This window comes from Vanellus vanellus (assembly GCF_965231255.1).
Source record: "Vanellus vanellus genome assembly, chromosome: 6".
Classification (NCBI taxonomy): domain Eukaryota; kingdom Metazoa; phylum Chordata; class Aves; order Charadriiformes; family Charadriidae; genus Vanellus; species Vanellus vanellus.
In genome coordinates this window covers 9,134,097-9,146,813 of record NC_138911.1, presented here as the reverse complement: position 1 = coordinate 9,146,813, position 12,717 = coordinate 9,134,097, and the positions used below count along the sequence as shown (strand labels likewise).

Below are 12,717 nucleotides of genomic sequence, written 5' to 3'. Positions count from 1 at the left end.
CCTTACAGTCATCTAGTTCCAACCCCCCTGCCATGGGCAGGGACACCTTCCACCAGACCAGGTTGCTCAAAGCCCCATCCAGCCTGGCCTTGCACCCTTCCAGGGATGGGGCATCCACAACTTCTCTGGGCAACCTGTGCCAGTGCCTCACCACCCTCACAGTAAAGAATTTCTTCCTAATATCTAATCTAAATCTCCCCTCTTTCGGTTCAAAACCGTTCCACATTGTCCTGTCACTCCACTCCCTGATAGAGTCCCTCCCCATCTTTCCTTTAGGTACTGGAAGGGGCTATAAGGTCCCCCCAGAGCCTTTTCTTCTCCAGGCTCAACAACCCCAGCTCTCTCAGCCTGTCTTCACAGGAGAGGTGCTCCAGCCCTCTGATCATTTTTGTAGCCCTCCTCTGGCCCCGCTCGAACAGGTCCGTGTCCTTCTTATGTTGGGGGCCCCAGAGCTGGACGCAGTACTCCAGGTGGGGTCTCACGAGAGTGGAATAGAGGAGCAGAATCACCTCTGGCCGTGCTTCTTTTGATGCAGCCCAGGATGCAGTTGATCATTGAGCTCTTCTGTGAATGTTCATCTATACAACATGTAGCTAATTAAATTCAAGACCTACAAATATTGTAAGTTTCAAGAACATTTCTACAAAGCAAAACCAATAAAAAATCTTCTACTGAAAATATTCCCTGTGTATTCAAACTAACATTAAATCACTCACTTCTCACAGTACCTTAAAATCATGTATACTTCCAATAGTGCTCTGCACTTCCTGGATATTTTTGAAGACATGATTGAATATGCAACCAACTCCAGTTGTAGTTTTAAAAAACAAGTACAATTTTCAGCCTAAAGTCTCACGCGCTTTAAATCCACCTTCTGAAAATGACAAAGATTTACTTGAAAATTAGTATTTCACATAAAAAGGAGGAAACAACTAGCAAGAAAAGGTAAGAAATGCCACTTTTATCAAAACATTTTAGCTCTGCCCTTCTGAAGTCTTTACAAGAGATAAATACAGCTGCAATCTATAAGATTGCCACCTTTGTAAGTACTGTACATAGCAGAGGACAGTTACCCAATAACCAGAAAATTTGCTACAAAAATATATTATGTGTTTTGTAACATCTGCAGGTAAACAGCAAAAAAATGCCATTAAAAATGCAGTCAAATGCAGATAAAACTAGTAGCCTACCATACTAACCATAACGTTACAATAAAGTGCTGTTTGGCTTTCTTTTTTGCCTGTTAAAAGTTTCTCTTATCTTGAATTTTAGCTTAACTCTTAAGTCTGTAAAGTAAGATTTTTTTAAAGCCAAATCACCCCCTCTGGGAAGGACCACTGCTAATCTGCTCTGGATTAATTAAACTAAATTCAGGGTAAATTAGAGTAAAATGCCCTAAAGTGAGCCACTTTTAAATACAAAGTTTGGTTCTTAATCTTGTCCTACCTAGCATCAGCTCCAAAATCTAAAAATTGCAGCCAGAAAACTACCAAGATACCCCCCCCAGGTTGCATACTTACATTAAAAATGCATCTCTCTCTCACCATTTTACTTCAGACCCCCTTTTGCACCTCATGTATTTTCCTCATCAATCACCACTAGTGAATTAAAAGGAACCAGTATTTACATGGATAGCTGTTTTCCTAGACAAATATTGGTGCAATTTTTTCAAATAGCCGACAAAGTTAATACCGTATTGGCAGCATACAAACTGGGTTTATGATTCTTCTGACTTCCCTACAAGTTGGGATTCTTCTTCAGTCAGTATTTTGCCAAGGACTGCATCATAGTAAGGGCTGAAGACCATTTTGTTGTAGTTGACGAGTCGAACATACTTGATGGCAATTTCTTCCAGCTCTCTTTGAATAGGACCTAATCCTCCAGGAACAGCAGGTAATGATTTCTGGTGACTAGATGCAAGATAATTCTCCAGAAACTTTTGAATTCGAGAATCTGGAAAAATTGGACCAAGGGTTTTGGTTTGTTTTCAAAAGAGACAGTCAATTAGAAAGAGTGTAATCTCATGTAAAATACAGAAAGCCTGAACATAGCAAACAAGTATCTGAAACAGATTAGATGAGAAACCATGCATGACAAGCCACCAAGAGTTTTACAAAGACAGACGAGAGGTCACTTGAAAGCAGCGCGTTTTTGCCAAAGCATACCTATTAGCCTGCATATGGTGTTGTCTGGATTGGCCACTGCTTGGATTTGTCCTTTAAGCACAGTCTCTCTCTCAGCTGAGAACGGTGTAAACCCATGCTGGGAAAGGCAGCTGTTAACTTCAGCACACACCTTTTCACCGATGGTAGCCAAAGATTCTTTCAGGTTAAAGGAGCTAGAGAACATGGGGTAGACCATTACTTAGCTATTTCAGTTATTCACTTTTTCCCCTGCCTTTTAAAAATAAACTACTCTGTTACGGTTGCCTTATTTATCAAATAAGAAGTGTAATCCAGATAAAGGCACAACTATAATGAATAATAATGCATTTTTTATATATGAAAAATAAAGTTGAGATATAAAACAAGGAGGTGGGATAGCATTAAAGATTTCCGGCCTGAACAATCCATGCAAATCAGAGCTGACTTTCCTACTTCATAGACAGCTCTGACTAACGCAAAAAACAGTTATCAACCCAGAATGTGTACAGCAATCACTCTAAACCCACGACCAGCTTACTGCACCACGCTCAAATCCTTGAGGGAGCCTGGCACAAACTGTGAGCATGGTTAGCTGCTTGCACGCTCTTGTGCCAACCAGGCATCATGAAACCCACACTCTGAAAAAAGCGCATGTACATATCAGAAAAGAACAGAGCCAGAAAAGACAGTTCTGTCCGAGTAAGCTGAATAAAAATTGTCAACCTGGGCTCGTAAAAAGCCCTCATCACTTCCTCTACATATTCTGTAGTCCACAGCCAGAGAGGTTTAAACTGATTATTGATGAGGGTGAAAAAGGAACCACACCTGCCTCCGTGTGACTAGGATTATTCAATACTCACGGAAGATGCATTCCTGTCAGCAGCACCTTGACGATGGTTTTGATTTTCTCAGCAAATCCAGGCATGTCAACGAGCGCCGAGCCTGCTGCACTGAAAGTCACCAGAAGGACCGTCCCAATCAAGAGGAGCTGCTCCAGCTCCAGCTGTATTTCCTGAAAGCGGGTCTGGTCCATTAGCACTGTCTGCCAAGAAGGAGGAAGCCAGCACAGAATAAAGTCAGAATGCTGTGAGGTGACATCGTGATGCCTACCTATTCACAGCAGTGAAGATAAGACAAAGACACAGAGAAGAGCAAGCAACACATGCTCAGCAGGTGAGTAACAGGAACTAAATGAAAAGAATTAACTCCTCTTTTCCAACTAAGTAAGTTGCAATACTGAAAAAGAAGTACCTAATAGAAGAGCTACAAGAGCTTTCAATCGAGAGAGAAGTGTTTTAGTACTGTACTTGTTGCAAGGCTACAAATCCAAACAGTTGCTCTTATATCCCAGAAATAGAAAAGTCAAACAAGCACAGAAATCATTTTTTTTGTTAAATACCTACTTCTGGAAAAGGCCTGTTTACATGATCCCACTTTAGGAGCTTCAGATAGGCCTGATTTTGTACAGCAGCGGAGCACAAGGCAGAAGCTCCACCAGCGGCACCATCAGCACTACAGTGGGGAGGCAACATTTTACATCTCAGCTTCACAAGATCATCTGCTGCTTCTTGCAACCACCTTGTGACAAGGTCTAAAGAATCTGGAAAAGCAGGGGAAAAAAATCTTGGTAAGAAATTTCCTTTTCAAAGTTCGGGTTTTCCACCAATAATTTCCAAATAATCCCATTACTTACTATTACTAATGCCCATGATATCAGTTATTGGCATGCATTTCATTGATTGCATTAAGCAGAACATCTAAAACCAAATTAAAACCACACAGCTACAGGAAACTGGCAGTGAGATGATGCTAGCTAATTATGCCCTACACTGTACTGAAATGAAACTAAACTAACTGCAGAAATGAAACTGTACTAAGTGCAGAACTGTTGTTCTGGAAGATTTTTTCAAACCACAGTTTTGGGGCACAAGCTGCCATTTACCATATGAATTCTAGAACTTATAAAAAAATCTCATTTCTTTTCATGATCTACAAGCAAAGACACGCAGTTTACTGGGAGGTCAGGGGGGAAGAAAGAAAGGAACAAAGTCATACTTGGCTGTTTCTCAAGAAACTCCTGAAACTTCTTTCTTTCATATTCAGCAGACTGCTGCATTAATTTTGGCCTAATACTACTGACAGCGAAGTTTGCCATATCCATTTTCATTAGGTCTAACACAGAGAAAATTGCTCTAAACAAACAAACAGAAAAAGTTATTCAAGGCTCAGATGTTTAAGAGGTACTATATACAAAATTTATTACAGATTGTCTAAGGAAAGAGCAAAAACATGCATGGGAAACATTAACAGTGTGCTTAACAATTTAAGAGCATGAGACAGAGAGAAAGCTTGAGCAAGCATGTACACGCATGCATGTGCCTCTTCCAACTAGGAAATAAACCTTCCTCTCCTGTAAAAAAGCCTCCATGGAATTAACTTTACTAGCTCCATACATTATATATCCCAGGATGAGCAATATCATATGTTGAATACATAGAAAAATATCTGGATTTCCAACCTTGCATACTATCTCTGTTGGCAGCCTATAAAGCCAGCCTCAGTGGGAAGCGAATAATCAGATCCAAGGGGGTGGGGTGGGGGGTGGGGAGGTGGAACCCAAAGAAAAACAGCTTAATTTCAAAGCAACCTAATTCCTGCTGGCAATATTTCTGCCAAGTCAATCCTGAACTCTTGGAAGCTTATCAAATTAGAAAACAACAAGGTTAATGAAATTTATTCTAACTATTGAGACCTTGAGCTGTTCAACTGATAACATGGTGACAAAGCAGAAGCCTCTGTGCTCCCAGATGTTGTATGTACACTCCCTTTAGAACTGAAAGGATAGTATACAGGGAGTGGGGTGGGTGGTAAAGAGAGCTCAAATTGGGGTGAAAGGAAAAACTGGTTGGAGAACAATAACTTTTTTCCCACGCTCCTGCTTGCTTTTTTTTCCTTTCTGCTGTTGATATCAAATTCTGATACAAACTGACCATTCATCTGCTATCTTAAGGCTTATATGCATTTGGCATTTAAGAAAATGTCCTTCAGTGACAGGCAGGAGCCAGACAAATACTCCAATTCACCAGAACAAAGAAGGTCCTTGTTAAAGACTTCTTGAGCATCTCTCCCCTTCACACCCACAACTACATCCCTTTACCTATCACTCTATTTTTCTACAAAGATTTGCAGGTTGCCTTGCTGGACACTGCCCCCCCCCCCCCCTTCCCCATCTAAACTTATTTAAGGGAATCTCAACAGGACTAATAAATACCATTTCAGTACCTGAACAGAGGAACTATTTCATTAATATCTTTCAGTTTCTTAATTTCTTCATCTCGAGCTGGAGCACAGAGAGTCCCCATCATCCCAATAACAAATTCGACCAACTTAGAAATGTCAAGGGCCCCATTCTCTGCCTCCTGTTTTATCAAATCCAGATCAAGAACTTCTGTAATCTGGCTTCTCAGTCTAGTATGACCAGGCAACAAGAAAGACAGGAGATTCTGAAATAGAAAGTTTTTAACAGTCCATTAGTTCTACATATCAAAGACTACAAGGATCAAAATAGTTATTGAGCCACTTTTTATTTAAACTAATTGCCCTTTACAAGTGGAATCTTTTTTCTTTTTTTTTTTTTTAAACCAACTATTCACCAACTCCAAGTGTTTCAACTCATTCTGTATGATACTGAAGTTACTAAGGGGAAAATACTGTGTAGTACAGATCGTACTTAAGACTACTGTACTTGGTTTTGTCAGCCCAATGTTGGGGCAGCTCATTGACTCCATAATTAACACCACGGTCATAACATGAAGGAAGCTTGGAATTATGAAACTAGTATTACTTATCCTTTATTCATCTCACATGGTTTGACATTTGTTTTTACATTCAAATTTCTCCTCTAGGGTTATACAACTTACATATGTTCACAGACAATGATATAGCAATGAAAAAGATGAAGAGAGCCCTTTTTGAGAAGCAAAACTTCAACAACTTTTGCCTGTTCATATCAATGCAGCTACACAAATTCAATAAGTTACCTTGATATCACACCATCTTACCTCTTTAATTTCTCCCAGTAGTTTAATTGCATGGTCATATGTTGGTGGCTCTTCCTTTAGCTGAGCTTCCAGACAATCCCAGAAAGCTTTATGCACAATATCTCTTACTTTTTTTTCTAAGCTGGGGGTAAATATGACCAGTTAAAAAGAATGATACTTGTCTCTGCACCACCTTACATAGATAACCTGCAGCTCCTGAAGAACAGCATGTAATAGTATGAACATAAAGTAATAATGAATATATGACGATTAACAGAGAAGAGATCTCTCATTTTATGTTACTCAGAAAAGCAAGAAAAACTGGACACAGGATTTGGAACGGCTTATATCCTAATAAAGGGTTACACACAAGCAAAGGCAGCTACAAATTAAAATCGTTGAAAGTGTCTATCATATGCTACCTCTAAAGTAAACAACTGGAAGAAGAAAAAAAAAAAAAAAAAGAAATCACAAAAATTACAGCTTGTCTTCAAAAGACCAGTATTCATATTCCTTTCAAAACCCTCCCTAAGGAAATGCAATTCTACTAAGTAAAATTCATAAAGTAAACCTAACAGACACGAAGTAACTTCCCTGACACAAGCTTCTGCATTTCAATGCATAAATATTGCAACAACTCTGAGATAAAGGCCCAGTTCAGTTTGTGTGAAAAAAATAAATGAGTTCCACTGCTCAGTACCAATTCCTACCTCAAAATGCTGAAAGTTACTCTTCAGCAGGCAGGCAACCCGTTCACACCAGGTTTAACTTCAACACCAAAGAAGTAAAATGCTCACACGTACATGCACACACACATACCCACAACAAACACCAGATTCCCATGGATCTGACTCCATGTGCAGCTGAGGTTCGGGCAGCGCCAAGAGGCACTTATGCCCCGTGGCCCTCTAAGGCTCGCCATTACCATCTCTAGTGACAGTGCATACAACTACCTGCAAATACAGTCACAACTGCTTTCTCCTCCAGCCATTTCTCTACACATACACTCAAGCTGTGGGGGACTCTAAGCTATACACACACACACACACACACAAAACATTTAATCCAAGGAAGATTCCAGAGTCTCTCCTTCCAGGAAAATCTTAAGGATCACTCTTTCTTTTCTAGGTGGTAAAGAGCTGTACGCAAAACCCTCACCAAAGCCAAACAGAGGGATCTTCTACTAAAGCAGGCCTGGGCCACCACAAAGCTCAGGCACTCCTGAGCAAGGTGACCTCTGCAGTACATCTGTTTCTGTCATCAGGTGAAGACGTGCAAATCACCCACTCTGGTGAACAGCTACAGCCACTGCTCAGCGTCAGTGAGCAAAAGCATCCAAGTTTCCAAAGTAGAGCATTGGTCCCCAGCTTTTTCCCTCCTTTTTTTTTTTTTTTTTTTTTTAGAGGGGGTGGGGAAAGAAGAAAGGATGGGAAAAAAGAAAACGTGCCAAAATCTTTCTTCCCTGAAGAAACTGAGATCAATTTTATGGTACCGAGGCATACTAGAAAAGTTATCCACTATCACAGCACATTTTCACATGAGAAGTCCACGTGAAGGAACACAGAGCAGAAGTGGACACTGTACACTGAACAGAACTGTCAACTGTGGGACTTTAGGGGGAACATTTGTTCTCAGCCAAGCAGAAAACACCTGACAGAAGTTCCCCCAAAAGATGCCGGGACAGTGATGATAATGTCAAATAAGGAGAATGAGCTTTGCATGTTCCTGGCGTACTTTCCAATGCTTACTTCAGAGGCAGCATTTGTGCAGGCTGGAGACAGGTTCCAGTTCATGGGACCACACGTGAATTGCATGCAACCTGCATGTAAACCAACAAAGGAGGACTGGACCACACTGCCTGGGTCATTTTCTTTGGTTACTACCGTCTAGCAGTCCACAGCCATTAATAAAACACCACTGGTGTCAGAGCTGGAAAGACAGGAATAGTCCAGGTGAGAAGGGAAGATGAGACTGTTACCATTACTGCCTTTTCAATCAGGGACAATTTTAGTTCCAGTCAACGTCCTCTCATTACTAATGCTAACGGGAACCACCTTGTTTAGGTGGAGATGGGCATCAGACCTCTTGCCTCTGGATGACCGCTTTCTATAGAGGACAACTAATGCCAGTCTTCTAAGAGCCATCCATAGCATGTTGTCCTGCAGCACCCATGAAGGTAGTGCGCTCTGGGGTCTCTCTCTCAAATGTAGACACCTACAGACAACACTGGGTCCGATGTGGACCAAATTTCTTCCACGAAATACGCACACAACTTTCACAAATTAACCCAGGAAATACATTGGCAGCCACATCTCTCTATGTCGGAAAGAAAAAGGAACAGCAGATGAAGCATCCGTGGATAGGACTGGGTCAGCTAAGCTGGCCAGTATGTGACCAGACACCAGAACTGGGTCAGCTATACTGACCAATATGTGACGAGACATCAAGGCCTCTTCTGTTCTCCCTCTTCCCTCTCAGCAGGGGACAGAATTACTGTAGGTCAGAAAGCAAAGGAAAGACTTCAAACTTAGAAAGAGAAAGGACCGACCTAATAGAACATAGGAATCTCTTAGCAAAAATTCCCAGGAGAAACAGACATTAAGCTCAGAAAAAGCTAAAACGATCAGTTTCATCTTACTCTCACAGGCAGTGAAAGCTTAAAAGATACTAAGAGCACTACCTGCACCTGCAGCTAGACTTGGCTATTCAGAAGACTGCAGTCTCAGGCTCCTGGGACAAAGGGACACTGACAGAAATCACACCACACCGAGATTCGCACCACACACGCCCAAACAATTACTCCAAGAAGTTCCTTCATGCACACACATTTCTGAGGAAGCAGAACTGCATGTTTACATTCTTCTCCTTATCCTCTTTTCTATCTCGTATCGGGCACTGCCAGACAAGATAATAGCCAGAGCCTTTACCTGATCCACTAGAGCTGTTACGCAGTTCTACAGACGCAAATTTAATTTATGTAGCTGTTTGGTAACAATCTTACCTGTGCTCTGGTAATTCAGTTGGTTTTATCTGGAAGTCTCCATTAACAACAATTTCGTGTGCTAATGCCATGTTGGTTACTCCCTTAGCTGTTTCCATGAGCTCTTCTATTGACACAGGCCGAGGAGGACTAGCTGCAACATAAATTAAACTGTCAGACAGTTATCTATAAACGTTTGTGGAAGAAAGTCTGCAGAAAAAAGTCTGCTAATACTTTGGGACCCTTTCCACCATCTTGACAGTACAAAGGGCCAAAAGACAGTATCGTGTGAAGATTCTTCTCCTTTCCTTCCCTTCCTCTCCCCAGCTGACAGATGATACAGGTTTGGAGTTTTGCAGGAAACAAAGGAGTGAACTGAAGTTGATATTCTGGGCTCAGTATGTCAATTGCTTCCAAGTTCCATCAAGCTCTTTTAAAAAAATAAAAACCAACCTCACACCCAAACCCCCACTTCTTAGGATTGCTTAATATCATCTTTCTCCATACTGTAGGAAGAAGTCATTAAAAATACTGGTATTTTCACTGCACTATTTCCCCAATTATTATGCAGATGTTGCCATTTCAGTTTTGTATTTTTCAAGGAAGTGACTTCATCTCTAAAGCAGGCAGCAAACAACATTAAGTAATAATGTACTAGTAGCTAATTATTTTCACTACTTGCAGTGCAACTTCTCCAAACTCTTTTTCCCTAGAGGCCATTGTCCACGTGACAAAGGACATCAAGACCTAGTCCCAGCACCAATGCCTAAGACTTCCTCCTCTGGCAGGCATTTGGGACTGACAAGGATGAACAAGCAGCTTCAAATTGGGCCCTGGGGCATACAAGCAAGTAGGAGAAAGCGCCAAACCTGAAAAAACAGGCCAGTTTTCATTAGGCAGGAGGCAAAGGTAGTGACTGACTGTAGAAATCTAGAAGGTAGAAGAGGGACAGGGACAGCTTCAGCTTCCTGGATGTATAAGGAATTACAGCTCCTAATTGTTCTGGACTACATAACATCCTCCTGGGACACTACTGGCATTGCTGTGGTACAGGAAGTGTCACAGCCCTAAAAACAAGTAAACATAAAGGCACGGAAGGTGCCAAGGGTGTAGACCATGCTGGTTAGGGCAGTAATCCCATCTCCACTGAAGCCAACTGAAACCTGTTGCCACTGATTCTTTGTGGTGAAGATTCCTCCCAGCTGTGGTAGCACCAGTGCAAGCAGTGCGTGTGGGTGCTCTGCAATGCCCTGCCAAAAGCTAGGAGACGCACCACAGCTCTTCCCTGGTCCGGGTATTTGAGAAAAAGGAAAAGGCTAGATCATTAGTGTCCTCAGGTGAGGCAGATAAGGACAGCAAGTTTCATCTTGGCTCCTCCAGAAAACATCTGTAGGATCAGAAGAGGGGAAAAGAGCCACAACGAATTGCCCTAGTGGATTGATTCCTCTCTGTTGTTCGTTCACTTCAACTACAGTTCAGGCATAGAAGCAACATAAAAGTCTCAAAATGAAAGAAACCAACCAGGGACCTTCATAGGCTGGGTTCACTGCGATATGTTTTAGGCAAACTATCACGTCTGCCTCATTTGATACGCAGTTTGATTGGACTTTAGCTAGTAACATAGAAAAGATCCTTTAAAAGTAACTGTCCGTCACTTGTCTGCCATTCAAAGCTGTTCCAAGTATACGCAGTATGGTTCCGATGTGCTAATTTTTCATTAATATCTTGCTCCTTTTGTGCAGTGCTCTTAGATTTTATTTCCTTCTGCTTGGAGCTTTATCTTGCAAAGTGACTCTGGGAACACAGCAAGGATTGATATTCTGAGACGAACTAGCGGGACAACAAAGTGCACAGCTGAATGAGTGTGCTCTTGTCCAACTGCCAAATGACTTCACCCTAGCAGTGGATGCACTAAAAGCTAAGACTCTTTCATTTATCAAAGAATGCTCTTAAATCATGTTACTTCATTCTCATTATTATATCTGCTCCCTCACAAGAGGAGAGGGCTTGAGACCAATGACTTCTTTGTGGTACAATGCAGTGCAAGACTGTGCTATGCATTTTACTTTCACATGTTCATAGCCTCTCTCCATACATACACCACATTTCCTATCAGGCAATCAGCAAGACATAAAAACATAAACTCCCTCAGAACATCTCCTCTGTGTAACATGACACTAAACACAACACTAAACCTCAAATAATAATAAAAAACAAAAAGAATGCAACAAGTAAAATGTTACATGCTGAGACACTCTCTACAGAAGTTTGGAACTAGTTATCTGAGCAATTCTGCCTCTTTGAATTGAATCCCTGTGAACAGAAAACTTGTCCCTGGTTTTATCTCTGGATTTGCCAGAATTAATTGGTAACTGTACTGCATGCAGCTTCTCATGTTAAAAGCAGAACGACAAAAGAAAAATATGCCCTAGGAAGAAACTTAAAATATGCAGTCCTGCTTGACACTAGAAGTAGTATTAGGATTAAATATACAACTTTCCATCTGTATTGGCAGGTGGGTGACAGGACATGACTTTGTTGATAACAGCCTCCCTTGCCCTGCAGTAGAAGCAGAGGCTGCAACAATCCAGAAGGTTCAGCTGATAATGCAAACAGCAGCAACAGTTTAGCTAGAATCTACTGGAGTAGTGTTTATCCTTTCCGTGAGTGCAGACACGCAAAGGTATCTAAGGTATATGTCACTCAGAGCAACAGGGTTACTGTGAACAATTAAGTACCAAAACAAAATGGAGAGAAAGGTGTTACACACAGTTGCAAAGCAAATGATCAGGAGACACGCAATATTTAATTGCAAAACAGTCAAACTTGCACAGAATGCTATAAAATGCCATGATTGCCTCCACCAAAAAAATGATAAAATTTACTTCTTTTTTTTTTTAATAAAGCGGTTTTGCTTACACTTCGGTGTATCATCTTTGTGTGACCCTGGAGCACTCTGTCGTATTCTTTTTCTGATAAACTGATTTGGGTTGTCCAAGCTCTCCTCTTGACCATCCTCCAAACCACTCAACTTTTCTTCACTTGAATGTGGCTTGTCAGGATTCTGAGACATTTTCAGTTGGTTCTTTTCAGAAAAAGAAAAAAAATGAAAAAGGGAATTAATAAACATTTTCTGACATGGCTGAGTGGGAAAATATCACCAGGAGTTCTCCTGGTTAAGAAAAAAATAAGAATAAAAGGAATCTTATGAGGAATTATATGATGTCATTCCCATAATGGTAGGGGACCCGGACTCAATGACTCACTTCCCATCTTACACATAACAGGATGCTTTCAACACAGCTACCATTTACTTAATCTGCATTCCTAGTAAGTTCTCAAAAATCTGAAACTGTTCCCTTGCCATAATGCATACAGATGAGGAAGAAAAATAACTTACTTTCTTAGCATTGCTTCTGAGAGAGCAGTGAAAAACACCCTCAGAATAGTATTACAAACATGGTTTACAAAAAGATTGGGCTAAATGAGACATTTCCCCACTACGTAATGATAAATCTTTCTACACATAATGTACTCCTCAACTATGCTCTGC

General features: G+C 41.1%; 1 protein-coding gene across 1 annotated transcript; it reads right to left on the bottom strand.

Annotated features, from left to right (window-relative positions):
• Positions 1-1,717: 1,717 nt before the first annotated feature.
• Positions 1,718-12,237, bottom strand: TCP11L1 (t-complex 11 like 1; the record flags this gene model as incomplete). Its single annotated transcript, XM_082485280.1, has 9 exons — positions 1,718-1,953; positions 2,166-2,338; positions 3,005-3,186; positions 3,548-3,744; positions 4,200-4,336; positions 5,427-5,647; positions 6,206-6,326; positions 9,186-9,318; positions 12,084-12,237. The coding sequence occupies 9 exons, from the start codon at positions 12,235-12,237 to the stop codon at positions 1,718-1,720; spliced, it is 1,554 nt and encodes a 517-aa protein (XP_082341406.1).
• Between the last annotated feature and the right edge of the window lie 480 nt (positions 12,238-12,717).